The sequence below is a fragment of the Leuresthes tenuis genome, unplaced genomic scaffold, assembly GCF_036924035.1.
Source record: "Leuresthes tenuis unplaced genomic scaffold, fLeuTen1.0.hap1 SCAF_7, whole genome shotgun sequence".
Classification (NCBI taxonomy): domain Eukaryota; kingdom Metazoa; phylum Chordata; class Actinopteri; order Atheriniformes; family Atherinopsidae; genus Leuresthes; species Leuresthes tenuis.
The window spans coordinates 11,183,917-11,211,061 of NW_027325361.1; the positions used below are offsets into that span (position 1 = coordinate 11,183,917).

The window sequence follows — 27,145 nt, forward strand, 5'->3', positions numbered from 1 at the left end:
AGAAAACTCAACCAAAAAGCTCGTTTTATCATCGTAGAGCAAAGTGAGAAATTAACACGTGAGGAAGGGATGTGTTGTGTGTCCTACACGTTTCTCACACTTAGGTGACACTTCCCATTTTCTGTTTTACCGTCAACTGCCTTATTTACTTTGAGCTCCCGCCAAACTGAGGGCGATGCAATTACACATCATTAATTAATTTATTAAAGTGCAACGAGCGTCTCTACATTTGAAGACGAAGTTTGAGGAAGAATTTCACTCTGAAACCAAATCACGAGGCAGACATATTTGAGACGTAATAAGCAGTTCAACCAGTGAGGTTATTTAGCAGAACCACCATCTGTCTCTCTGGGTTACCGGTTTGTAGGGTGCCTCATAATCTCGCGATAAATATCCGTCGGAGAGTTGCACCCACGAGTTGGTCGTTTCGCGCGCTGACGCTAAGCTCCAGTCAATGTCCAGATTGACAGCTCTACTATCCAATCAACTTGATATATTCAGACACAAGTAACCAATGGCGTAGCATGCACTTTTAGAGCAGGCGGGATATTAAAGTCTTGAAGAATAACTCATTGATCCATCTCGACCAAGGCATAGAGTTGGTCGTGCCAACCCTTCAAAGAAGTAACTTAGGGAAAACGAGCACATTATTCTTTAAACGTTGATTTATTGTTTTCATTTGGACGAACAAACAGGTAAAACAGTTTTTCCTACCTTTTTTTCTAACTTTTAAAATTGTATTTATTGACATCTCCACTCTGTAGCTAGCATTGTAAGGTTAGCTAACTTGACAAAGTCCTATCTCATTTTATTTTTGCTTGAAATAGGTCTTCAGTCTACTAGATATAGAAGTTGATAAAGATTAAACTCAAGGTAATCGAGACAGGCTCTATGGCTTTCACTTTACTCTGGTAACCTTCAGAGGATATAGTCGTTAAAAAAATTCAACAATAAACTGTAACGTGATTTGCTGTAAGCATTGATATGGATGGGTGATGTACTTATCTACCGAGAGGTGTTATCTTGTGTTGTTTATTTGCTACATAATGTATAACACATGGTTAAGTCTGATAGCTTCGCCTCTGCACCGCTTCCCAACGAGAAAAACAAGTACGCTAACTCAAGATTGCTTATTTTCCTGTTCGTTCGCTTTGGCTTGCAATGAATTACCTGATGTTTTCCTCCGCACTTTAAAACTCAATGAATGATGTCACTAGTTTAGTGCATCATGAGTGGGAGGAGATATATACGTGTGTATATTTTATGTTATTATAATGTTTTGTTTTCGACCGTTGGTTATTTTCGAGCCAGTAGAGGAAGAAGCCCTCAGCTGAGAGCGCAAAAGTAAAAAGCAAGCAGTCACCAAGCTCTCCTTTCAATACTACGACTTAAGCGTGATTATCTGTGGGGAAATATACAACTCTAGGATTATAATAATCGATTCTGACGTAAACATGCTTGGATATTTCGCCTTGTTTTATTGTCAGGGAGCGAAGGCACATTGTTTGCTAGCCGTCCCTCGCGTCCGGATGTGCTTTTAAAAGAACTGGGAGTGGCCTGCAGCTCAGTTTCCCGCACTGTATTTAAATCAGACTGTTCCCTCCCTTTCTGATTTTTCTGATGAAGTGACAGCCCACTACTATCAGCTGCACAATACAGTACACTGAGCAGCGAGAGAAAACTGGACTTGATGGATTAGATGCTCTGATAGTGTCTCATTCAGTCAAAAAAAGTGGGAGTGGGGGCGAGCTGTGCCTGTGATGCTGGGGATGAAAAGAGAAAGTTTAATTTAAAATCTGAGGACCTCAACTGAATGTGAGTCACAACTTTGGTATGAACACAGCATTAGTGGTCACTTTTAAGATGACTCACACAAATTGTACATATTCATACTCACTATACACTCATGCAATTGGCTCGAGAAATGGGTATCATTCAGTTGCCAGATGACTTTGTCTGTGTAGTAGTGTGTTCCTATTCTTTCCTGGTAATGAGCCACATCTACATGTCTGATTAAACAGAACAATAGTAGATGGTTGTTTCCCATAAAGCACTATTCACTGTTGAAGGATAGTCAATTTAGTACTTTTGTCTTGAAGATTTTCCTTTGCAGTTGCGGTGCACTCGGTTGCACTCAAACTCCTTTATAAACAAATAATTAGCAGTCAAATTATGTTTTTTTTTTTTTGTTTTTTTTTTTTAAATTAAAATATACAATAATTTTTTCCTAATAAATTTGGCAAAACCAGAGATGACCCAGCCCCAAAATGGTGTGATGAATTTGTTAGAAAAGCATCATGAACTGTGCTAGTTTTGAACATTATGTACTATATTAACTATATTACTATTTTACTATATTTTAATATAGTATTATATAGTACTATATTAAAATTTTGGTGATCAGCTTTTGCAATAACGTGGTTGCAATCTGAATGTTGACACAGGGCAGCTGCAATGTGGATTCAAGTGCGCACAATGGATGGGAAAGAAACCCACCAGGTGGATTCCCTGTCTAAACTGACCAAGGTGGATGAGCTTCGTCTCAAAATCATGGAGCTGTTCAAGGTGGAGCCAGAGAGGCAGAGGCTTTTCTATCGTGGCAAGCAGGTGAGGCGACATGTTCTTGATGCGTTTCCTGTTTGTTTCATGTATCTTGGCGAGTCCTAAAGTGCAAAAAGATGTTTGGGGCCGTTTGAATTGCAGATGTAGATGATTGAAGATGTTGACGTAAATTATTCACCATTAAATTAATTGAAAAGTGCTGCTTTTCTGTTTGTTGATATGTTATGTGTGTGTTTCTAATATCAGATGGAAGATGGCCATACCATATTCGACTATAACGTGGGCCTAAACGACATAGTGCAGCTACTTGTTAGGCAGAAGATGCCCCCTGCTGATGTCGTCAAAAGCAAGGACAAAGAAGCTGAGCTCTCAGACTCCGATTCTGGCTGTGGTTCAACCCAAAGCGAGTCAGACAAGAACTCAACTCACGGTGAGGTCGAGAGTCAAACCGCTGGAACTTCGGCTCAGACAAACACCCCAGAGCTCGTTGATCCTGGATTTGGATTTTACAAGGTAAGTTTAGATTGGTATTATGTTTAGCTGGTTAAAAGTTGGTTTATTCCTGCAGAAAAGGAGAATTTTGTACAAATGCTGTAGTGTTCCAATCTATGTTCAGCTTACCAAGAAAAGACATTAGTAATACAAGTTAAGGTTGGAACCCAAGTCTGTTTAATGACATTTCTTATATTGGTAAATGGTTAATGTGAAGCTTATACAGGTGTTTTTTTTTTTTCTTTAACATTCAACAACATAATTAACTAAATGCCCTTCCACAGTTCAGCGCAATTATTGTTGCTCCTCATTTTTCAGCTCTCAGCCATGTAACTTCATTGTAGGGATGCTGTAATTTATTTGGTGTGCAGCAGGATATACTTAATTAATCAAACGTGGGGAATTTTGATTTCCAGAGGGTTCAGGTAGCCCATCTGTTTCAAACTCAACCCTTTCTTTTAGGTGTGTTGCTCTTCCATCTATGTAGCTGCTTGTATATTATGCAATGTTGCAGATTTTACTGCTGCTCCATTTGTGTTTTTCTGCACAAACTGTTTTCTTTAAATGCTTTGAATTTGAACTTTTTCTTTTTGTAAAAGCAGCACTTTGTACATCAGAACAAAAATTTGGTAATATGTGAATTCCGCCGAACTCTTTTTCTTTCAACTTGCTTTATCAATAGTCCTTTGATTTTGTTGTAATGGCTGTTCGTATAATGAACATGAATCTACAAATGATGTTGATCTGTAAAAACTTATTTGGAGCCATTGTGACAATGTTTAATTTCACAAACCAAATGCTGAAATGTTTGTATTTCTATGGAAATTATTAGTTGCTGATTGCAAAATGCATCTGATCCATTTTCTAACTTTTTTTTTTTTTTTTGTCTGAAGATCAACGAGCTGGTGGATGCAAGAGACTTAAACATGGGAGCATGGTTCGAGGCCCAGATTTTGAACGTTACAAAGACAACAAAAACGCCAAAAGAAGAGGCTGCAGACGCACAGCCGCCGGAGGAGGAGGAGATCCTGTACCATGTCAAATATGAAGAGTAAGAATACGTTGCTAGTATTCAGCGTTTTCATAACAACTTGAAGTGGAAACATTTCAGATAATGTTTCATTCAATATAATATGAACATGGTTAGAAAAGAACAAGAGGGCTCAGAGCCTTGGCCAAGGGGGGAGCAGTGATGCAGCAGGCCATCAGATCCGTTCCTCTCCTCTTGTCTAAATCAAAGTAACTAATGAAACCATGACTGGAACTCGCAGTGGCCTCCAATTTAACTGAGAAGTAACGGAAACGATCTCTGTCTAGGATAATGCAGGACTCAGATGGACCGGTGTGGTGAGAGGCCCCCACTCCTCTGACCTTCTTTTTTTTCACTCTCGTCAGCTCTGGGGCAGTGTACAGGACGGGCATATTTTCTTGTAGTAATACCCCAAACACAGTATGACTAAATGGTCTGAATGTTTAGCTGAATATGTCAGAGTTGCACAGGCAAACTACATTTGATTCCTTTAGTCACTCATAAAGCAATATGATGCATTTCTATATGGAAAGACGGGCACTTTAAGACACTAATATTACTGTGAGACATCTTTCAGTTAAAAATTTCCCTCTTGTCATCAACTGTCTAAAACGAATATGCCAAGAAAGACATTGCTCTGTTAGCTTATTAGATTTGTATACAATGTGCTAATTTTGTTAACCAGATAGAACTGTTAATTTACTGATGCAAAATGACTGATTCCATTCAATCGATTGCTTGAGATGTCATTGCAGAAGTTTAGATTAAGATTTGAGTGAGTTAACACGTTGACTAAGTGAATCCTTGCTAAACTGGAACTTGAGCTGAAAATATTTCATGAGTTATGAGCACTAACAGTGCAAGAGCTTGTTTCTTTTACGCCCCACAAATCTCCCTCTGTGAAAGGTGTTATCTTTTAAAAGTTGAGGGAGCGTTAATCTAACTGTTCCAGCCTGGTGGGTTAGCAGTGGCTCATATCACCATTTGGACAGGTCTTTGTACATTTTGGTTAGACTTGACAGCTGTACTGTGTGAACTCCTGTGATGGCCTGCAGCTTTTAGCTGACCTACCAAATGATATGTTATCACATTAACTGTTACAGTTACCCAGAGAATGGAGAGATTCAGCTGCTGGCTAAAGATGTTCGCCCGCGGGCCCGTACGGTGTACCAGTGGCACCAGCTGGAGCCAGGAATGGTGGTTATGGTCAACTACAACCCAGATGACCCCAAGGAACGTGGATACTGGTATGATGCCGAGATCCAGAGGAAGCGGGAGACTCGTACCCAGCGAGAGATCTATGCTAAGATCATTCTTGGGTAAGGCCAATGTTCTGTTTTAAGATATGGAATTATGATGTTTTGCAGTTATCACAAAACTTATTTCACAATCTTAAGCCGCTGTGGTGGTAGGTGAACGGTGGTCTTTGGAGGTCTCGTTGTTACAGTATCTCAGTTTGTTCGTATCACTGGGTGGCTGAATAAAACTGCACGTGCAACTATGTCGCTGTTTTTCAGGACAATGACAGTTTTTCTTTGGTTGCAGTGATGCTGGTGACTCTCTTAATGACTGCCGGATCATGTTCCTGACCGAAATCTACAAAATCGAGGAGCCTGGATCTTTGAGCGACACCCCCGCTGGGTCTGAGAGTCCATTAAAAAGTAGGTTAATTTTTATATATTGCAGACATTAAGATATGTTTATTGGCAGCTATTAAGAGAACTTTTAACCTGGAAATTGTCACAATTTTGACTTGCATTTCGAGATGGGGTCTATGATTTAGGATATCTATATTCTACAGGATCAAATGGACCAGAGTGCAAGCATTGTAAGGATGATCTGAAAAAAAACTGCCGCTGGTGTAACTGCCACATCTGCGGCATCAAGCAGGATCCCGACAAACAGTTGCTGTGTGATGAGTGTGACATGGCGTATCACATCTACTGTTTGAATCCGCCACTTAGCTCCATCCCTGAAGATGAGGACTGGTCAGTAGATTCTGAACTCTACGATGCGTTCAGTGCTTTCATTTGATCAAATGTAAAGTTAGTTTTAAAGAGACTTGTAAGAGTGACGTTCTATTTCTGTTTGGGATATAAATATAGATCCGTCTTCTTTATTTACCGCTTGTGGGAAATTTGTTAGAATCTAAACGATAAACGCATGAACCATCCACATTTACCACTTTTGTTTCGTTGTCCAGAGGATTACCATTATCAATATGTTGAGATGAACTTTTATGTTTTCTTCTAAGGTATTGCCCAAATTGTCGTAATGACACCAGCGAGGTTGTGCTGGCTGGAGAGAAGCTGAAGGAGAGCAAGAAGAAAGCCAAGATGGCTTCTGCAAGTTCTTCTAGCCAGAGAGACTGGGGCAAGGTGATGGCAAATCTTGTTCGTATGAGCACGAAAAATTGCTTTGTTTCTCTGATGTATGATGGATATGTCGCAGCTAAACACCAAAGTCTTAAAACTTGTCATCCTCCAGGGAATGGCATGCGTGGGTCGAACCAAGCAGTGCACCATTGTCCCATCCAACCACTATGGCCCCATCCCCGGGGTCCCTGTCGGCTCTCTGTGGAAGTTCAGAGTGCAGGTTAAACTTTAAATTCATTTGAGCAGTTTATGAAATGCTTGGAGTCTGTGAATTCTTGTTAAAACTTTATATAAAACATTTGAATTTTAAATGTTCATACGTTTTCAGAGATTTAGTTTGAACAAAAGCTGCAACCATCAAAGTTAAATTAAGCAAATGCATTTTTTATATATATATATATATATATTTTTTTAAAAAACATCTTTTTGTATTTTTTTCTAGGTCAGTGAATCTGGTGTCCACAGGCCTCATGTTGCTGGAATTCATGGCAGAAGCAATGATGGTGCTTTCTCTTTAGTCCTGGCAGGAGGCTATGAAGATGATGTGGTATGCTGCTCTCTCTCCCCCTTTGTCAGTTTTCAGAGAAACCTTATCAAAGTTTCTTTAAATGTAATTAAAGTCTCAAATCAAGCGCACACGACACTGTCAGTGTTATCAGTAAAAGTCCCGTTTTAATATAAAACCCAGTCTTTCTATGTTACAAAAGTTTTATTTCTGACACCAAACTATTGTTGTTTTGTGTGTAATATTAGTTATTCCTTTCATTATAGGATGATGGTAATGAGTTCACTTACACTGGCTCAGGAGGGCGAGATCTTTCTGGGAACAAGAGAACTGCCGAGCAGTCATGTGATCAAACACTTACCCACATGAACCGGTATGGCTTTGAAATGACGGCATTTCTGCTCACGTTTTGCTTTGGTTTTTTTTTTTTCTTTTTCTGTACATTAATTTCTTGCTGTGGGCTCCATTAGAGCTCTGGCTCTCAACTGCAACGTCCCCGTCAATGACAAACACGGAGCCGAGTCCAAGAACTGGAAGGATGGCAAACCAGTCAGAGTTGTGCGAAGCTGCAAGGGTCGCAAGCACAGTAAATACTGTCCCGACGAAGGAAACCGATACGATGGAATATACAAGGTATGATGGAAAACCGGATGGGTTGTGTGTTTTTGGGGGAGGGGAGATGTCGACACGCACACTGCAAACACAGCTCTTAAACATGAGCGAGTGACAATTGGGGAACTGTACTCATAGACTGCGTGACGTAACTGTTACATTGTAGGTTTACTTTTATCTCAATTTCCTCAGGTGGTCAAGTACTGGCCAGAGAAAGGAAAGTCTGGCTTCTTGGTCTGGCGGTACCTGCTGAAACGTGATGATGACGAACCAGCACCATGGACCAGAGATGGCAAAGAACGCATCAAGAAGCTCGGTATCATCATGCAGGTAAAGATAGGGTTACACTTTGCATTCGTTTGTTTTGTTACTATGGCGATTCTACACTCACGAGTTTGCATACCCTCATGCTGTGTTTTGAGAATCAACAGATGGTTGGAATCAACAGTAAGCAGGTTAATAGGGAGTACAAGTACGCGGGATCATGATGTTGTCAACTGATTCTTTTTTTTTTCACTCTTGTTGTAGTATCCTGCAGGCTATCAGAAAGAGAAAGAGAACAAAAATGAAGTGGAAGAGGAAGCAACACCCAGCAAAGCAAAGAGGAAGAGAAAGTCTCAGGGCTCTGGTATGTTCTTTGTATAGTGTTGCTTATAAGTTGCAATTTGTTTCGGTTTTTTTTTCTCATCGTTTCTGCAAACCACCCCAGAGCCATGCATCCATGCAGTCCGCTTCATTCAGGGCATTGAAAGTACCACCTGTAGTATATAGAAAAAGATACAGTTGGAAGGGGTGATCATAATCTCTGGGTGCAGGTGGCTGATCATGTCTTAGCAAACCTTTCTGCCTTTACACCCCCCACGGCCTAATAAATGAGAACTGTTTCTTGGTTATTCTCAGAAACCCCCAAAACCTCACCACCCAAGTCTAAGAAGGTCAAAGTGGAGGTGTACAAGCTTTCCCGGGAGCAGAAAGCCCTCATAAAGAATGACAAACAAAACAAGAAACTGTGGGATGAAGCCATGGAGTCACTGTCACTTGGACCGGTGAGGATGACTGAACATTTCATCAGATTTACCAGAAGGGTTTTTTTCTTTAGATATTCAGAGCTGATAGCACGGCTTTTACATGTTAGAAACATTCAAGTAAGCCCTTGACAGTTGAAGTTGCACAATGTTGATTAAGCTTTTTAGTGCTAAATGGGGTATGACTTGTTTGTCAAACCAAACTGAACAAATTTTCTTCAGATGGGTCATTTTGTCGAGACATTGAAGCTCATCGGTCATTTTTAGAAAAGTGTCCCAAGTGTTTAGTGACTCTTACATTAACTGCTGGAGAGCTGTCACTTAATTGGGAATTTTAAAAAAAACAAACTAAAACAGGAACTGATATGTATAAATCTTTGGGCTGATTGTAATGGCTTCGTTTGTTTTATTCCTACAGAAATTCTTGAACAAAGTTGAAGAAGTTTTCCTCTGCATTTGCTGCCAAGAAGTGGTCTACCAGCCCATCACCACAGAGTGCCAACACAATGTCTGCCGGGTACGAAACCGTTACCGTCCTAAATTTGATTAACGTTGCATGATTGATTTTAATATTCTAGTTGGTAGCAGCTGCGAGTGGGATGATTAAGACGTTTCACATTGCCCAATCAAGATGGGATCTCAGTGCTTCTTTGTCCTATCTGTAAGCAATGGAGGAAGAAAGGAAAGGGTCATAGTTGAGATTCAACATGTTTGTGTGTGGAAGCCCCATGTCGAATGTACTCATGCTGCCAGCTTTTGGGTTAACAAAATATAGCACCTAAATACACCACAAAGATGGCTCCCAACTGACGTCCAGGGCATATATTCGACGCCTGCACAGGAAGACATAACTCGCCTGTGAAGGAGGTTGTTGTATATATGTTATACAATAAGGGAAACCTGAAAACTGCAGATTAAAAAAAATTTTAAAAAAGCTTTTTTTGCCTGATCTGTGTGAAAAAGGGTTAATAATATGGAGATGCTACTGTTAGAATATATTGGACTTTTGGATTAGCTTTCATTCTGATGATAAATTCTGGAAAAAGGAGAACACTTTCATCAAATCTTGTGCTTTGAATATGACCTCATTGCATTTAATCGCACTACTGACACAAAAGATAGGAAAGAGGTCGGAACTGATATCTTAAATGATGTGGTCACATAGTATCTCCTCTTTTTGACTTGTATGCATCTCACATCTACTGTACCTCTGAAAAGTGTGGCTGAAATTCCCCAGCAGCTCTCTGGTTAAGAGTAATCCGTTACTCAGTTATGTTTTGAATTGTTTTTAAAGATGTTCTGTTCTTCTTTTCCACTTCAGGAATGTCTTCAACGGTCTTTCAAAGCAGAAGTGTACACCTGCCCGGCCTGCAGACACGACCTGGGCAAGAACTACTCCATGTCTGTCAACAAGCCTCTGCAAGACATTCTTTATCAGTTTTTCCCAGGGTACAACCAAGGGCGATGATCATTGGCTCTGCTTGCTCAGACCTTGAGGAAACGCAATGAAAACCGTAAGGGGCATTTTCAGTAGGGGCAATAAAGAATCAGTTTTTCTTAATATATTTTCTATGATTATAAAACTACAATATTTTTTTGGACTGAAATGCTACCATTTTCACAGTAAATCTGCTATGCTGTACTGTCAATGGAGAGACTGACCGTAACATTACTCCATTAATGGCACCGATCTTTTTTTTTTCTTTTTTCTTTCTTTTTTTTTTTTTGTTACCCACCGTTATGTTTTTATTAACCATTGCTAATGTTGTCCCTAACCCTATAACAAAATTCCTCCACGATTGGGACTCGTTAAGTGAGCGTTAAGACAAAAGTGGTTATACCGTTTTCCCAAGTTGTTTGGAGATGCTTTTGTATAAAACTATTTTTGGGCTATTATCCGTCATCTTGATTTCTATATGCTTTGCAGTTACATTAGCTGTGGTTGATCTTCATTCTTGGTGCAATCAAAACCGAACAAAAAAAAAAAAAAAATCTTGCATTTGAGAGTTCGACTGGTTTCTTTAATTTGTTCTGGCATGATTTCGTAGATTGAAATCCCACCATTGTGATAAGTGAACAAAAAGTCTGTAACTGCTTCTTTAAATGTAAATAAGACCAATTCTGTAAGCACAAACTGAACTGAAGGAGTTCAGCATGAGAGAGGAAGTGTCATCAAACTGTATAACTTGCTGAACTGGTTCCCCAAATATTCTCAAACAGGAGAATTTCTTTGAACACATGAAGTTTCTGAGAATTTGATCAAACCTCGTATGAATTTGATAAAACTTACAGACACAATAGATTGAAAAGAAAAGTGTAATCTGACAGATTTAAATTTCCTTTCTTTTGTAAAGATCTACCTTGAAATAGTCCAAAGATACGATGGTGCTTAACCAAGAGTGTAAAGTAGAACTCCCATCTATCTAGCTCTCTAGATTTTGTCCCTAACACTCAAACCTAATTGAGCCTAGATACTTAATTTGTATTTTTGATAAAGTTGAAACCTGTACTTTTGTCTTTTTTATAATCTATTTTACTGCCATCTGTGTTGGGGCTTCAGTTTTGTTTTTGTTTTTTTGTCTTCCCAATTGTCACTTGTGATACTTGACCTCATTGGAGAAAAAAGAAACAGGAAGTGCTTACATTCTGAGGGAAAACTTTGCACGCTGCTCCTGAGATTTGGTAGCATTTAAACAAAGCTAAATTCACCTGTGTTTGCCGTTGCTTTTATCCGTTTATTGTACAATCCATAGTGTTGAAGTTCATCAGCAGTGTATGTCCTAATGCAAGCACTTCCTGTTTTAACGGAGACAAATATTTGCAGAGACTGGGGAAAATGTATATTTTCTGAAATTGTACAATTTTTAGACTGTTTTTAGATTTGTTATGTAGTTTTAGAATTCCTTGCACATGTTTATAGTGCAAAATTTTGTCTATACATTTTCAGTGTTACTCAATAAAAAGTTGATTGGGTATACTGTATGTTTATTTTTGGAGTGGCTATTTGTATTCTTAATAGACTGGTAATGAATGAATATATATAATTTTTTTTTGTCCCCCCCAATACTTTTGATGTTGAAGTTGCCCCTTTCCTGTTTTGCAGGGTAAAATGTCGGTTTGTCTTGCTGTGATGGATTCTAACTACAGACCAAATTTTGAGCTTTCAAAATTTAACACTACTTCTGACATTTGATTGAATTTCTGACATTTTAAAGCCCACCCTCCTGCAAAGATTCACAGGTCTCCATAGGACTTGTGGAAGATTGAGCTTAATATTGAGATGGTTTACAAACACCGTACTTGACAGGAAGCTGGTCAGAATAGTAAATAAGATTTTACTCCTGCCGTAGGTGTCCTATTTTTCTCATGGTAGTGGACCAATACACCCTCTTTCCAAACTGGACAAGCTGTACGTGCGTGGCGTGTATCAAAGGGGATAGTTTACGTGCGACTTCATTGGTAAATATGTGAGTCAATCGAGAACTACAGCAGAGTAAACCAATCATATTGTAGACCTTCTCAACAAGACTAGACTGCCCCTACGTTATTCAACCAATCACAAGACAGAATTAATTAAATGGGCGTAAACCCTCAACAGCTTCATCTAGCTAATGCTAGAAGAAAATCGATACTGGGAATCTTCTCTAAACGAAACCAAATCGCTTGAGTAAAACAGGGAGAGGACAGTAATCTGCAGGAGGTAATATTTTCCCAACGGATTTCATCTTATGCAAATAGATGAGCTGTTTTAGTCGTTTAATGCTTGTGTGTCGTTCTGCCGTCGCGGTGTTTTGTTTTTTTTCTAAATGCAGCTATGGAAGCAGTTAGCTGCAGGCTAGCTAATGTTAAAGCACGGTGAACTGTGCTCTTTAAATTACAATGAAGTGTTTGCATATGTGTATTACTTAGAAACTGCATTGGGCGTGTACGCGAGTTCCGCATTTTACTTCATGCGATGGGTCACTGCTAAGATTTTTTCGTTCGCTGTCATCTTCAATGCTGGTAGTTAACGTCAGCTGTGCAGGGCTAGCGTCGCCTTTAGCATCGCATTCTAATTTGCATTCTCACACTCGGTAGAGTGTGCACCAGGCCAATTTCATGAAACGCGTTTCAGTGTATTCCCTATATTCCACATCGTTTCTGGTTTTGTGTAAGAGGAACGCTTTTTGTAACAATGAATTAAGTTTCAGGCCAAGATGGAGTTAAAGGGTCCATGTAGGCCCCTTTTTGTTGTGGTTTGTCGACAGCTGGGGGTCATGTGGCCTTCGAAGGAGAGACCTTTTATTGAAAAATCTAATTCATCATTGAAATTATTTAATGGTCTGAAGGAGCAGCTGCCATTAATTGCGAAATTATAAAAACGTGTGAATTTACTCGAGCCTATTTGTGAAAATCAAGGTAACCTGGAAAGCGGTTTTCTGTCATTGAAAGAAACTGTAAGTGTTAGTTTCAGCTTTGCGTGCTTAAAATAATTCTTGGGGTGTTATTTTATTTAAAATTCCGTTCAGTTTTTGTCGTAATTCAGCTACTTGAAACCTGATAGCAGTTTTAGGTTTATAGTATGGTCCCTGTGGTGAAGGCTTTTGTGCGCGATGTGAAATACTTTCTACAGGTTAACATTATACTTTCAGTTTGCCTTGCTTTACAGTGGAATATCAGCAGAGTGCTGATGTTGTTTGAACATACCTGAAAAACTTGCAGTGCATATTTATATGGTACATAGATGGGGTTCTGTTGCTTTTTCGTTGGCTTTATCTAAGTGAAAAGTAGAAACATATTTCACTGTGACCACCGTCCTTCAAATGCAAATCTAAAGTTTATTTTTCCCCCTTATGTGTCAAATCAAATAGCTTTTGTATGTGGACTATTCAGGGGCTTTCTTTAACTTACTTGAGCACAGATCGTAATAAAATCCATAAAACATAGGCCATTACCAGTGTAGGTCTTACAAGGAAAAGGTTCCTTTCGTGAAAGTATTTGCAAACTTTACTGAAAACGTGAACTGGGAAAAATCTGAATTAATGCAGATAAGTACCCTATGATTCTTTTTTTCTTTTATTTAACTTATGGATTATTATAAAAACAGTATGTCACAGTTTCTATGTGAGCAAGTAAGGTCAGAACTATTACATTTTGGGCTGCATATTGATTACTTTTATGTATCGATCTACTGGTTATTTTCTCAATTTGTTGCACGTATGTTGTGTGGAAATGTTGAGATGTACTCACGAATCAAAGGGCTCGATGTGCTCAAAATACTGACATCATGAAGTGTTTTAAAAAAGAAAAGCGACAACTTTGAAAGTTGGCATTTTTACAAAAAGAAGTGAGAGCTGCTGGTACATTTTCCATCATGTCATTCATGTGTTTCAACTCTTATGTGTAGATAATAATCCATGACAGGACAAAGCGTAATATTTCTCGTGTTTTATTTTTTTTTTTGTTTTTTTTTTAAAGTTAAATTAATTTCCATAGTAACTAGAAACCGATGTAAGAATTTCAATGTGTGGTACTAGATTCTGTTTGCTTTGCTCAGTGACAAATTCACCCGACTGTATGGCTGAAAGTTGTGCATTAAGCAAAAGTTGTCTGTTGATATTCTTAGGCAGTGTTTTGTTGATTTAAGTCAAAGACTTCTGGTAGGGCTGTATTTAAGTCACATTTTCTGACTCGTTCTTTTGGCTGATAACAGCAAAACACGTGACTGAAAAGGGTTATTGGGAATTTAGCTGTATTAAAGCTCAGTATTAAAGACCCTTTCAAAGACCCTTAGTGCACCATCCAGTGACTCTACTGGAGTTGTGGGTATTCAATGATGTTAACAGAACAGGGCAGCCCTCAAACTACTTTGTAAAAAAAAATGAAGATGGTTTTATCCAAAGCGACAAACAAGTGAGAAGTATAGAGATGGAGTAGGTGTTGCACTGAATGAGTTTGCAAAAGTCCCCCACCCAACTAACAATGCTGTCGTTACTTAACCGATTCCTTGACACCAGCTTGATGTGTGTGTGGACAGCGATACGGGGCCGGTCCTCCTCTTTTAGGCATGTATGAATTACAAGGAGGGACAGTGGCCGGTTCACGAAGATGTCCTTTTTAAAATGAACTTTTTCTGAATTGGACAAATGAATAAATTGGAATTTTGTGCAGCTGTACTGAAGTTGCTTCAGTTTCTGGCATTTAAAAAAGGTTCGACTTTATGTGCCCTGACTGCTCTTACTTTCTCCTACAGGTTTACCTGCAATCCTTCAAGGACCCAATGGCTACCGACATGCCCATGAACACGGTGTCGGCTCCTCACCCTACCCTGGCCTCACCCCCTGATCCTGCTTCTGCTTCCGTTCCTGCTCTCAGCTCCAGTTCAGGCCAAGACCAGATCCCCACCCAGGAGCCAGCAATCGCTGAAACCCCTGATACCGCAGAAACCTCAGAACAAAATGCTGCTCCACATCTCACCCAAGCTCAGCCTACAAAGTCAAATGCGGCTCCAGAACGTGGTTCGGGTTCTGAGTCACCCCCGGGCTCTCTGCCGGCTCCGCTGCCAGGAGCCTCTGTCAAGAACCCAAGCTGCAAGATCATGACTTTCCGGCCCACGATGGAGGAGTTTAAAGACTTTGCCAAATATATAGTCTACATGGAGAGTCAAGGAGCTCATCGTGCTGGCCTTGCAAAGGTAAAGACACATGCACTGTACATACTCTCTCACTTACATCCCTTGAAGTCTTCTCCAAACATGGGTTATAGTCTTGGTCATGTCTTGCAGTTACATTTTAGCAGTTACAAGGTATGCAGTACGACTGTCAGCCTAATGCATGTTTCCATTTCCAGGTGATTCCCCCGGAGGGCTGGAAGCCACGCCGGTCCTACGACACTATAGAAGACATGGTGATTCCAGCTCCTATCATGCAAGTGGTGACTGGACAGTCGGGTCTATTCACTCAATACAACATTCAGAAGAAATCTATGACTGTTGGTGAATACCGCAAGCTTGCCAACAGCAAGAAGTAAGTTGGTCACCAGTTATGTGGCCTCATTCATAAATGAATGCGTGAACTATGCGTGAAGCTGTGTTTTTAGAGTGTCTATCATCTGTTTAAAAGGGACAGAGGTGATAAGATGATTATCGCTCTGTGTTAGACATTTAAACCAGGAGAAAATACATTATTCTTATAGGCCCTTTGCTATCCAAAGTGGTGTTGCTGTGGGTTTATTCTAGAGGCTGTTAAATGCTTCAGATTAAAGTGAATGAGACAATGGTAACCAAATCTGTATTTAAACAGGATCAATGTGCCACTGAGAAACCTTTGGGACATTGTTTTCATCAGTTGCTTGTAATGGTGGATGTTCGATGGTTTACTTTAAGTGTCGTGTACTGACGCTGTTTCAATGTGATCCGTCCTGTTCTGTCTTTAGGTACTGCACACCACGCCACAAAGACTTTGACGACTTGGAGAGGAAGTACTGGAAGAACCTGACATTCGTGTCACCCATTTATGGCGCTGATGTTAGTGGCTCTATCTATGATGAGGTGAGGGTTGTTTATTTTCTTTAAATATGTAGCACCAGTTAAAGTTTCTACATACCTACCCATTCATTTTAGATAAGTATAGATATGTTGGTGCTTAATGATTTTAAGGATTTTTAGCTTTATAGGACCTTTGAACCTTGATTTTATTTTTAATTGTAATTTGTATTTATTTTCTTAATTTTGTCAAAAAGGTATTAAATTCATCTTTGGTCTTTTTGGGTCAGCATTTTTGAATTACCAGTTTATGATATTTGTCAGCAAGACTTGAGACTCCTCATTATTTTTGCAAATGTTTAATAAAGACAAGCAGGGACCGTGAATAACTGTATTATGAAGTATAATCTATCTTCAATACAAGAAAGCTGCTTCAAAACTTTTTTTTTTTTTTTAAGTCTTGTGGCCAGTCTCAAAAAAGATTTCTCCGTCAGTTGGTGTAACTTTCACTTTTAATGTCAGGCTGAGGGCATGAGATATTATAAGATCAGAGAGGGAGTACTCATCTGGCTGATTACAGCACCATCTGGTGGTCACTGATGGACCTCCCAGGCCCATTTAAGTGGCATATATATCTGTGCGTGTTAGCCATGACAGTGCGTGGTGTTTCTTCCAGGACATTCAAGAGTGGAACATTGGCCACCTGAACACACTGCTGGACATGGTGGAGCAGGAGTGTGGGATTGTCATTGAAGGTGTCAATACTCCCTACCTGTATTTTGGCATGTGGAAGACAACCTTTGCATGGCACACCGAGGACATGGACCTCTACAGCATCAACTATCTGCACTTTGGGCAGTCCAAGTCCTGGTCAGTCACAGTTTTTCTTTTTAATACACACACACACACACACACACACACAGAGAGAGAGAGAGAGAATGGCCTCAGACCAGACTTGTAAATGGTTTTAATTAGTTTAAAGATTTATATAGTATATTTATGATGGATGTATAACTCAGAGGAGAAGAGACTTTTAAGCTTCCTGGGATGGACAATGTATTCCCAAAGCAAGAGAGAACTCGATTTTTATTATTTATTATTTTTTTTTTAAACCACAGAGCCCAAAAACTCCCAACCTTAGAGCTGCCTCCAAAGCCACACCTCTACAGGGTGCACTAATGCTCCACCTCAATCAGCTGGAAGAGCGTTGAGTCAGCCTCAGGCTAACTTAAAAAACCGTGGTAAATACAGTCATCGACTAACACGCGGTCGAGCTACATTGCTGCACTAGCTGTATGGTAATGAAAGCCGCAAATTCCCCAGAAAACAATTCAAGTCATTATCTGTCCCACAGAAAAACGGCAACTGTGATATTCTTCAAGGCCTGTTGTTCTGTGGCATTGTGGAAAAGCTCTCTCTGGCTGTTTATGCAAAACTTCTTTCAAGTCGTAGCCTTTTCTGACACAGTCTTGCCTTATTTGCTCCCTGCAGTGGTGCTTGACGTGGAATGTTTAAGTTGCTGGTGTTTCTCTCTTTCTCTTTCCCTACTGTACTGTCTACTAGCTTGTCGCTGCCATCGCTCTGTCACTGCAGCAATGTAGACTTGCATTTAATGCACAGACAGAGGGCATGCGAGGCGGGGGGGTAAGCAGGAAGAGTAGCTGGAAAGCTGCCATTCATTTGGGCTTAATGTAATGACTGGTGACTTTCGTCTTGCACTAAAGACCATTGGTACTGGTAGTTACATTATCTCCAAAGCAAGTGTGTAAGACGCATGTTTCCTTCAGACATTGCAAATTTGAACTAAATGATTTAGGTTCACCATAATGTCACACTTGGAAACTGCAGTAAGTTTGTCATTTTGTTTTGCCTCTCCCTTTCGGTCATCACTGGAAGTCTGTGCTTCCTAAGGAAAAAAGCTTTTCCTCTCAACCTTTACCGTCTTTTGATCTTCCTGTGTGTTTAATTTTTTTCAGTCTTGTATCTACCGCCATGTTGTTTTCCATCTCTGGCACTGCAGGAGGAGACCAGAGCCGGGCTAGCATTCTGAATTCTAGCGTTATCTCTGCCTGTGTGTGTTTGTTTCTTAGCGATTCTTCTGTTTGCCTCTCACCTGTCTTCTTTTTCTTCACAGTATGCTTTCCTCCTTTCTGTCCACCTTCTGCTGTAGTGTAGGATCTCTGAGCCTTACAGCTGTCCTTCCCTTTGCTGCGATCTCGTTAAAATCATTTTAATCTTCATACCACTCACTGAGAGTGGGCTAACTTTTGTAAAACTCGACGTGAACATGTGAGCATATGTGTTGACGAAATGGCATTAAAGAAGCTGCACAAACGCTTTTAGAACAAAATCAGTGAGGTTGTGGAGAGTGACGTCATGTAACAGGCTGTGCACAGATTTTTGTACAAAGATGCTTTGACGGTTCCAAATGATGTCAGCTTTACACCATGATTTCACGGCCAAAGTTGAATTGTGAGTAATGACACAATTACAACTTTTATTTTTAATCACGGAAGATCAATGCATTGAATAAGTAGGATGATATCTCTGTGCTGCACTGATTTGTAATCTTTCTTTAATCCACTGTTTATCAGTGTTATAAGGCTCTAGTAGTGAAGCATCTTGTTTTGAACAAATATAGGCTTTCCCCCCCCAATATTTGCAGTTTTGTTTATCTATTTATATATTTTTAATGTTTCCGTATTCGTTTTGAATATAAAGACCGTAAAGTGACAGCATAGAAAAGGTTCAGAGAAACAAAGTATTCCTAATAGTACTGTGACCAAAAGGGTGATTACTGGAGTTAATGCTCCACAAATTCAGAGTTTAAAAGGCCTTCAGTGATAATTATGTCAATATGAGGTGAAGTCGCCAATGTTTTTTAAACCTAAAGTTCAAAACCAATTTTGTAAGAATCAAAACACAAACACAAACCATGCTTTTCAGCTGTATGTCAAACAATTGGTGTTAACCTGTAAATGTTCACAATTATATTACACTTGCATAAAAAACGAATTATTGTGATACTTTGACCTAAACCGGGAGGGGGGGGCACGGCACGTGGAGTACCCCAGGGTTCGGTTCTGGCGCTTGGACATTCTCCCATTTTTGTTTATATATAAAAAAAAAAAAAAAAAAAGGTCATTCTTTATTTTGTCTGCCTGTATGTCTGTAACCGGTGAAGTGACTGAAAGACAGTGTCTGTGTAGTGAATTTGGCGATATTTATATGCACAGTGGTCTCCTACAGGGAAAGCTGGAAGCAGCAGAATATCTTGAACATGCTTCTAACACAGCCCACAGCATTGTGGTAGTGGGCATGCATAAGTATATATGATTTCCCTTTGGGATAGATGAATAATCTTTTCATTTGATTTAATTTTCATGTCATTTAAATTAGCTCTTACCTGTTTCGCTCCTGTGCATATGCACTGGCACAAGGACAGTGGTCCAATTAAATGGCACAGCGGAGCTGTAACCACAGTAGAGTTTGTATTAGTTTCCCATAATGATTTGTCCGACGAGCTTTTTACTTTATTGTACAGGGAACGCTGCGTCTTGAATGTTTAAAGCAAGTATCTGCACAGTTTGACATCAATAATTTATCCAACACTTTGATTGTCTAAAAGTTATCTTCATCTTTATTTATTTTGAGTTTTCTTCTCATCGTCTCTCTCTTATTTGCGAGCTCCAGTTAGCGCCCAGGTTAATTTCCACCTTCTCATTTTCAGCTCTTCTTTTTCCGCTCTTTCCTTCCTTCACTCTCTGCCTGCCGCTCTTGAGCTCTCACAAAGCCCTCCCATGTTATTTTTTTTCCTTCTTCAACTGAATCATTTTCACTATTATGCTATAGCGTGATAGTGTAATTACAGGCTGTTAAACAGAGCATGCTCTTTTAAATCACGCATACATGCTCTCGTTGTCTTTCTCTTCTCTCTCGTCATGCAACCGTTTGTAAAATTAAGTCTATTCCCACAGCAACTCTGCTCCCATCAAATCTGTCACCATAACTACTCCTGCAACTTTCACACACTGGTGGATGTATTGAGGATTTCAGCCTGGACTGTCAGTCCCGTTCTGTCTTTATCCCTCCATCATTATTTCTCTTTCTTTTCAATGCTGAAAACCTGTCTATTGCCCCTCCACTCCAACACACAACATGCTGTCAGATGAAAGATCAGCCTCTGAGCATACAGGGGGATGGTGGTGAAAGACTGGTGTAAGACGACTGAAATGGATGTTTTCAAAATGTAGCCCAGCTGCTGTTTCCTTGGAAGGGAGTTGGAGTTTATTATGAATCCATCAGTTCACAAACGCCTTTTGTAGTCCATCGGTTTTGAGCCGTTCTCATTTGAAGCTTTCCAGAGCAAAGAAATGGGGGAGCAGCTCATCTGCATAAAAGTTGGATTGGTACTGCGGCCTGACACTTGGAAGGGGTTTTCTGGGATTTGACTTAATGTTTTAGAGTTATTGAAAGTTCCTTTTAAAGCTCCTGCAATTATTTTCGAGTTTTAAGCAAATTTGAGTTACACCGCTGGGGTTTTTCTGCTGGTAAACACTCGTATTTGTGTGTGTTTTTACAACTGAGATGTTCAAAGTTTGGATTGGAAGTAGAGGGGGAAAAAAATAACACGATGATATGCTGAGAGTTTCACATCATCATTGGTGTAGCTTAACCATTCGTGCGTCACCAAACGCTGAAAAAAAGAAAAGAAAAAACAGAAGTGGAACACCTTGTTTATTACAGCAATTAGAAAAACAGTGGGTGCCACAAATGGTTTGTAATTCTGTGGGAGTCTGGACGTGTTGGGATGACTCTCTCATTCCACCTGCCACAGTCACAGCACCCACTATCCATAAATCTTACTTCCCCTCAGAGAGGTGTAAAAGTTGAAGTCTTCATTTTCTGCATCTTGTTTTATTTGTGGGTTTCTCTCTCGGCTGCTGGAGTGACATATGTGTTGCTACCATGGTAACCGTTGTCTTAGGAAGAAGGAAACCGGTTACGTGCTGAAAGGCTGTTCTTATTTAGTTTGCAGCTTGGATGGAGGTGGCATCTAATAGTTGTTCCTTGGTGTGTGGTGTTCTGAAATGTGTGCACATTTACACCTACTACCGGTTTCATAAGCTTTAAAGACATATTAAAACATTTAGGAAACGTTTTCATGGAACTTTCTCCTTAAACTTTTAAGGAAACATTGTTTCCATGTTCAGCTTAGTGGTACAACCTTGGCATTTGAAGTCTGTCAAAACAGAAAAACTGTGACACACTTTACTTACAACTGACATTCATTTGCCCTGTAGAGCTTTCTTTTGGTCCCAACATGACACAAATTGCATTCAGGGCAGCCTGAGCTCTGTGCAGAATGTGTGTTTTGACTTGCGTGGGCACTGTGAGAAATGTTATGTTACACAAATACATGGATGTGTTCTCAACTCGCAGTATATAACACAAAAAGACCTTGCTACAGATAACAGCTGGAAGCATGTAAATCTTAGCTAGCGGTGTTAAACCGATGTTGCAGGGCGGCTTGTGTGGCTTGATGGGTAAAGGCACACCGTGAAAGCGTAAATGAGGCAGAGCGACAATTATGTAAAGACCAGTCTGAGAGCTTGCTGTGGTCATACTGGCACTATTTGAGAATGTCTGTTGGACACCTACAGAGTGAGGTTGTTAATGAAAAACCATAACCGAAGGTCGGGTAAGATATGGAATAAAAGCAAAGTTTTCAGTTCTCTCTGAAGGATAATGGGACCTACCAGGAGCTGGAAGTTATTACTTTTTATTGTCTTTGTATTCCAGCCACAGGACTTGTTTTTGCCTCGCCCGTTATGCATAGATGCAGAAAACTCCCATTTAAACCGTGTTCATACAGAGAGAAAGATTATAGAGCGAAAGACGCCTCTAATGGATGCCTTTACTTTCCTGAGGAGATCACTTACAATTACAACCCTTGAGATTTAAATTCAATACATATGATTTAGTTAAATGTTTCCTTTTCTCCTCATATGAAGGATTTTAGTCACAACCCCCTGGTGGTTGGGTACTCGTGTTAATGTGATAAAACCCTGGAGCAGTGTGACTCTGTGAAGGTCTGAGCTTTTGCCTACAGGTGGCAGTGTGGCTCCATGTCTAGTATCTGGCAGAGATGGACTTTTATTTTTTACTTTCTTTCCATTCCTTTAATAATATTATTATTATTATTATTATTTTCCTATCTCTCCCTGTCTGCCCCATGTTGCTGCTCATTGCTCTTCTCTCTCGTTTAGTGTTGTTGCCTCACTATCTCTTCTGTCTCAGCTTCTGTTTCTCAGTGTGTTTCAAACTTCTGTTGTTTGGAAAGAAAGGAAAGATGCAAGTTTTTTTTTTTTCCCATCCATACTTTATTCCCTGATGTCTCTGGGGTGTTACACAACCCAGAGGAAATAATTGCAGTAATATAGAGTCTGTAATATCTTCACAAATGAACCGATTAGAGTTGAGCTTGCTGACTTCCGCCCACTCCACTGTGTTACAAATAAATTTGCTTTCTAAATGTAGCATCTGACATTTTGGGGAATGCTTCATATTTTACAGTGCCTACCTCCTGTAATGCCTGCATAAACACATTCGTAATGTTAAGACTTAGCTCTGCTGCAACACGGAACCAAGGCCACGGGGTTTTTCTGTTTGTACAGAAATGAGGTAGAAGTAGAAAAGGATATTAAATTATGATAAAGCACACAAAGAGGGGGCGTTGGCATATTTGTATAGATTTTCTCATCAAGATAAGACTTTAATAAGAGAATAGTGCAGATCAAAGCAACGTTGGTAAACTTGGTGCTACCATCTCTCAAATAAGGGTGAGAATAGTGGTCTTGACAATGAGCACATGAGTAAAAGAAGTTTAAGGGAGGGATGGTGTGGGATTTGTCATGGGCAATTTATTTCTTAAACCGGTAAGCGGCGAGAGCTGAGAAATGGCCCAGCACTCCCAAAACAGCCATTTCTCCAGTTTCTGCCCTTCACTCGTCATTTTCTGTTCCATCACACCCTCCCCTCTTCCTCTCAGATCATAACTTATTTTATGTATCTTAGCATTGGATGTATTTAACACACCTTCTGGATGACTGCAGCTTTAATACTTAAGATATTCTCATTTGTCTATTTTACCACTGGGATGATTTTATTTATTTTTTGACAGCTAATGAAACGGCTCTGTAGAAATGAAATGTAGCTATGGAACAATGAGAGCGTTCCTGTGCTGATGTGTGACAGCTCCAATTCTGACTCGGAGCTTGCATGTTGCTTAAGTTCAACAGGGATTTTTCTCAGCGTGTGTCATACTGTTGGATCATCTCTCCATCATTCTGCCCGCCAAGCTTGAATCAGCCTAAAAAAAAGAAGAACGAACTTGTCACATAATAAAGAGACTCTTGTAATTTTTATGAAAATCACAAGTCTATATTGTTTGATTTTACATAAGATTTTAAGAATGAAAGGGTAACTTATAAGGTTTGAGAATTGTGTACTACAACTTGCTTTAGATTAGCCGTGATGTCCAACTTGTGTCCTTCCAAAACTGATCACCTTTTCCTATCTTATCTGCAGGTATACTGTCCCACCTGAGCACGGCAAGAGGCTGGAGAGGCTGGCACAAGGTGAGGACCTGCTTTCTGTTAATATCAGCTGCACACATTCAGTTGTCTCCCTGTGCTGGACCTTTTGAATAATGTGCATTAAGTGTGTCCGACTGTAAAGCACACTTCACAAGATAATATAAATGCTGCTTGTGTAACATATTAACAGAATGCACAATACCACACTGCTGAGGTATTCATGCTGGCTCTGTAATGCATGGGGGATAAGCAAATTAATCAGCAACTATGCTCTGCTTCATTTCCCGAAGCACAGCATGGACCAACGCGGTTTAGAGGTATTTACCAATCGCAGTTACCGTCCTTTTTGCAGTTTAAGAAATGCAGTGATCCTCACAGTGAGCAGTTAGATGTGCCACAGAAACATGGTTCACATGTGGGTGAAACATGCAAACAGAACTCTTTGTCACCTGGCGGTGCTGACATGGATTTTGAGAAGGAAGCGCAGCTTGAAGGACTTGCAGGGATGGGGATGCAGTCACTTGTGCCAAACAGATAAAGAGGGTTGAAGATGATGAATTTGGAGAAGAGGCAAATTGAAACGAATCCAACAGCATTAACTGTCTGTTTTGCAGATGAAATTGGAAGAAAAAAACTCTTCCACAGCCAACGCAGTGAAGCCCAGTTGGACTGGAGTGTGAATTGATGTATGTTTATGGGGCTGAAGAGCTAATATTGGCTGTTGGTGCTCTCTAAACTGGCTTCACACTTTACCTGCTAAGAGCTTGACATGTTTTTACAGGATGGGAAAAATAAACCGAGTGAAACCACTGGTAAAGGTTTTCCAAGAACTAGAAATGTCAGCCGAGGCAGATAAATAAGAAGTCGCGAAGTGAAGCCATTCTGTTTTTCTTTGAGACACAAGATGTATCCTTTCATCTCCCCCTGGCCTTTGAAGCTCGTACTCTCTCCACCTCCTATTTTAAACCATTGGGATTAATGTGGCTAAAGTGACTACTAATGCGTAGCCTCTGTGACGCGCCATTCCTTTAATACTAGAGGACTGAAATGAATAATAGACTACTTGAAGAGTGACAATTAAGTAGTTACTTAAAACACAGTGTCACTGCACAACTACTCACTGCATGATTTACAGTGTTATTCCAGCCTGTGGCGCTAACTGCACCAAGCAAGTGTTGATATCGGCACTGGACATTTAGGTGGTTTTATTCTTTTAAGTTTCTTCGTTTTTGTGCAGTTTTATTAACTCTATATTGCACTTGGTGGGGAGATTGAAATAATTTTTACAAATAAGTTATCAGAAGTGCAAGTCAAATGTTCACTTATTAATGAGGGGGAAAAAAATAGAAATTACTATGAGACGTGATAGATTTACAGAATTTACAACCTGCTCAGTCGCACCTTCTTAATCACTCTCCATCTTTGTACCTGATATGGCTAATGCAACTGGTCTTGTTTGGTTAAACTTATCTCAAACCAGCTTTTTATATACGCTGTTTTTCAGTTTCACCTAAACGTTATAAGGAAACTTGACTATCAGAAAACGAGCAATATTAGGATGTGGAATCCTCGATTGAATGAAATAAATGAAGTGGAAAGTGTGTTATTAAAGGATGAAATGGGTTTCTTTGTGTGTATATTACTATACATCACCTTTTCTGTCACTTCTGATTTTCATTGGGATTGTTGAATATTAGATCTTCACATATTTGGGGAATCTAAGACGGGGTATAAAGATTTAATCAAATTAAATCGAACCAACTTGGAATACATATTGTATGTAGACACTCTTATCACTTAATTAGATTTGAGCCTGTCTCTCTGCTTATCCTAGCAGCTGGCAGTTGGAGGTATGCGGTGCCAGCGCTGCTTAACAGGAACCCACTGACCTATCAAAGCCGTCATCGGCACACGCAGCCAACTGTTTAAATTCCTAAATGAGTGCAGCAGGAATGCCAAATGGGACTTGGTCTTTTTACTTGAAAAATCCTCTTCAAACATTTGACACCGTGGCAGCCATGACTCTTCTATCTCTTCATCTGTGCATTACTTCAGTCGTGGCTTCAGACCTTTTGTGTAGAGTGGCATGATGGGAGCGGAGGGTGCAGGGTTGGAGGCAGCAACTTAATTCTCCAACTCAAAAGGACAGAATGAAGCCTTTAAGTTAACATTACCCCATGGAGAGCTCAGAGAGCCAGCTGCATTTTAATGAGGATTAATATCCAGGCTCTTTTGGCACATTATTCACCTTTACTAGCTCCAACAAGCAGGCAGGCAAAGGGAGCGAAGAGTCCCTCTCTCCCCCTTTTGCTTTGTAGTGTGGAACAGAGGCCGAAACAATGCAGCGAACGAAGGATGAAATGGGTGCCGATTATACTGTCAGTCACATTAAAGTTTAACTGGGTGGAGGCTTAGACTGAAACACCCACCCTTCAAGGGACTGCAGGGTACAGATGGTAAAGAGTGGGAGAATGAGTGATGGAGGAGAAATTTTGTTCTTTTGGTTATACACAGGCCATCTGAGGCACTCTAAAAGCATAAGTAAGCCTTTGTTTTAGAGTGCAAGTGGGACTTTGAAAGTCTAAAATGTCCATTATATTGTGGGTTTAAGAATTTTTTATTTTTTTTTGTGACAGAAAAGGCAACTTTGGCAAATTAAGGCAAGCTAGACAAGACGGTGTTAGCAGCTGTAATTTTAACATTTACGCAGTGCACAGTTTGAGGGGGGGGGTACTGCAGCTGCAGAATTTTATGTTGTTGTGACCAGGGGGATGCAGCATCAGCAATTATAGCAAGCAGTTTAAAAGCTCATCGTATTATTTTGGATTAATTGTGTGCAGTAAACAGATGAGTACTATGAGTACCTTTTTAGTGGCGCTGCTTTTAAAATTATTGGTGTGTTTTAAGTAAACAAAGCAGGTCTGCAGGCAAAGATTTTCCCTTTGGTTGCACTTCATGGACTCAGTTTTCTGAGGGGACAGTATTCACTTTTTATTTTCTGCCATAGTGTTCCTTTATTTCATAATGAGGTCCATCAGATTTTCCCGGAAATCCAACCTGGAGGCACACAATCGGTGCATTTACATGCACTGTGATAATGCGATTATACCACACTTAAGGCAGTGAATTAATTCATATCTGTGTCAAGGGCGAAAACAGATTTTCCTCTGCAGGTTATGGGATTAACAGTAATGTGATAAACACGCCTTGTTTTAGCTAGAGAAAGCTGCTTTATTGCTGATGTCAAAATGCATTTGAATATGTAAAGGGTGCATTGAAATCCACACACAGATAAAGTAGCTGATAGTCAGACTTGGGTAACGCATGTGAAACTGAAACAAAATGACATTTGATAACCAATGGCATTGTTTTTGAATTTGGAAAAAGTTGGATAAACAGTATTTGAACTTTTCAACATATATCTTATGCGTCTGAGGGAAAACTCCTCCTCAGTGAAGGCATCTGCACGCATGTCTGCAAAAGA

General features: G+C 39.9%; 2 protein-coding genes across 4 annotated transcripts in view; both read left to right on the top strand.

The window, feature by feature from the left end:
- Positions 1–573: 573 nt before the first annotated feature.
- uhrf1 (ubiquitin-like with PHD and ring finger domains 1) lies at positions 574–11,574 on the top strand. 2 transcript variants are annotated; one of them, XM_072389301.1, is made up of 17 exons: positions 574–695; positions 2,445–2,607; positions 2,809–3,075; positions 3,948–4,105; positions 5,188–5,403; positions 5,630–5,745; positions 5,886–6,072; positions 6,339–6,462; positions 6,572–6,679; positions 6,902–7,006; positions 7,231–7,337; positions 7,435–7,597; positions 7,769–7,906; positions 8,105–8,204; positions 8,477–8,622; positions 9,020–9,118; positions 9,923–11,574. In XM_072389301.1, the coding sequence occupies exons 2-17, from the start codon at positions 2,455–2,457 to the stop codon at positions 10,067–10,069; spliced, it is 2,334 nt and encodes a 777-aa protein (XP_072245402.1). In that variant the 5' UTR covers positions 574–695; positions 2,445–2,454; the 3' UTR covers positions 10,070–11,574. The 2 variants fall into 2 exon arrangements, with proteins under 2 accessions (XP_072245402.1, XP_072245404.1); XM_072389303.1 differs by having other exon boundaries at positions 2,450–2,607.
- A 610-nt stretch (positions 11,575–12,184) lies between these two features.
- The window catches only part of kdm4b (lysine (K)-specific demethylase 4B), a 34,701-nt gene continuing 19,740 nt past the window's right edge, over positions 12,185–27,145 (top strand). For both annotated transcript variants that reach the window (XM_072389299.1, XM_072389300.1), the window contains exons 1-6: positions 12,185–12,301; positions 14,834–15,274; positions 15,430–15,605; positions 16,015–16,129; positions 16,740–16,933; positions 23,654–23,703. In XM_072389299.1, the coding sequence (XP_072245400.1) occupies positions 14,861–15,274; positions 15,430–15,605; positions 16,015–16,129; positions 16,740–16,933; positions 23,654–23,703 (949 nt within the window). In that variant the 5' untranslated portion in view covers positions 12,185–12,301; positions 14,834–14,860. The remainder of the gene's footprint in view (positions 12,302–14,833; positions 15,275–15,429; positions 15,606–16,014; positions 16,130–16,739; positions 16,934–23,653; positions 23,704–27,145) is intronic.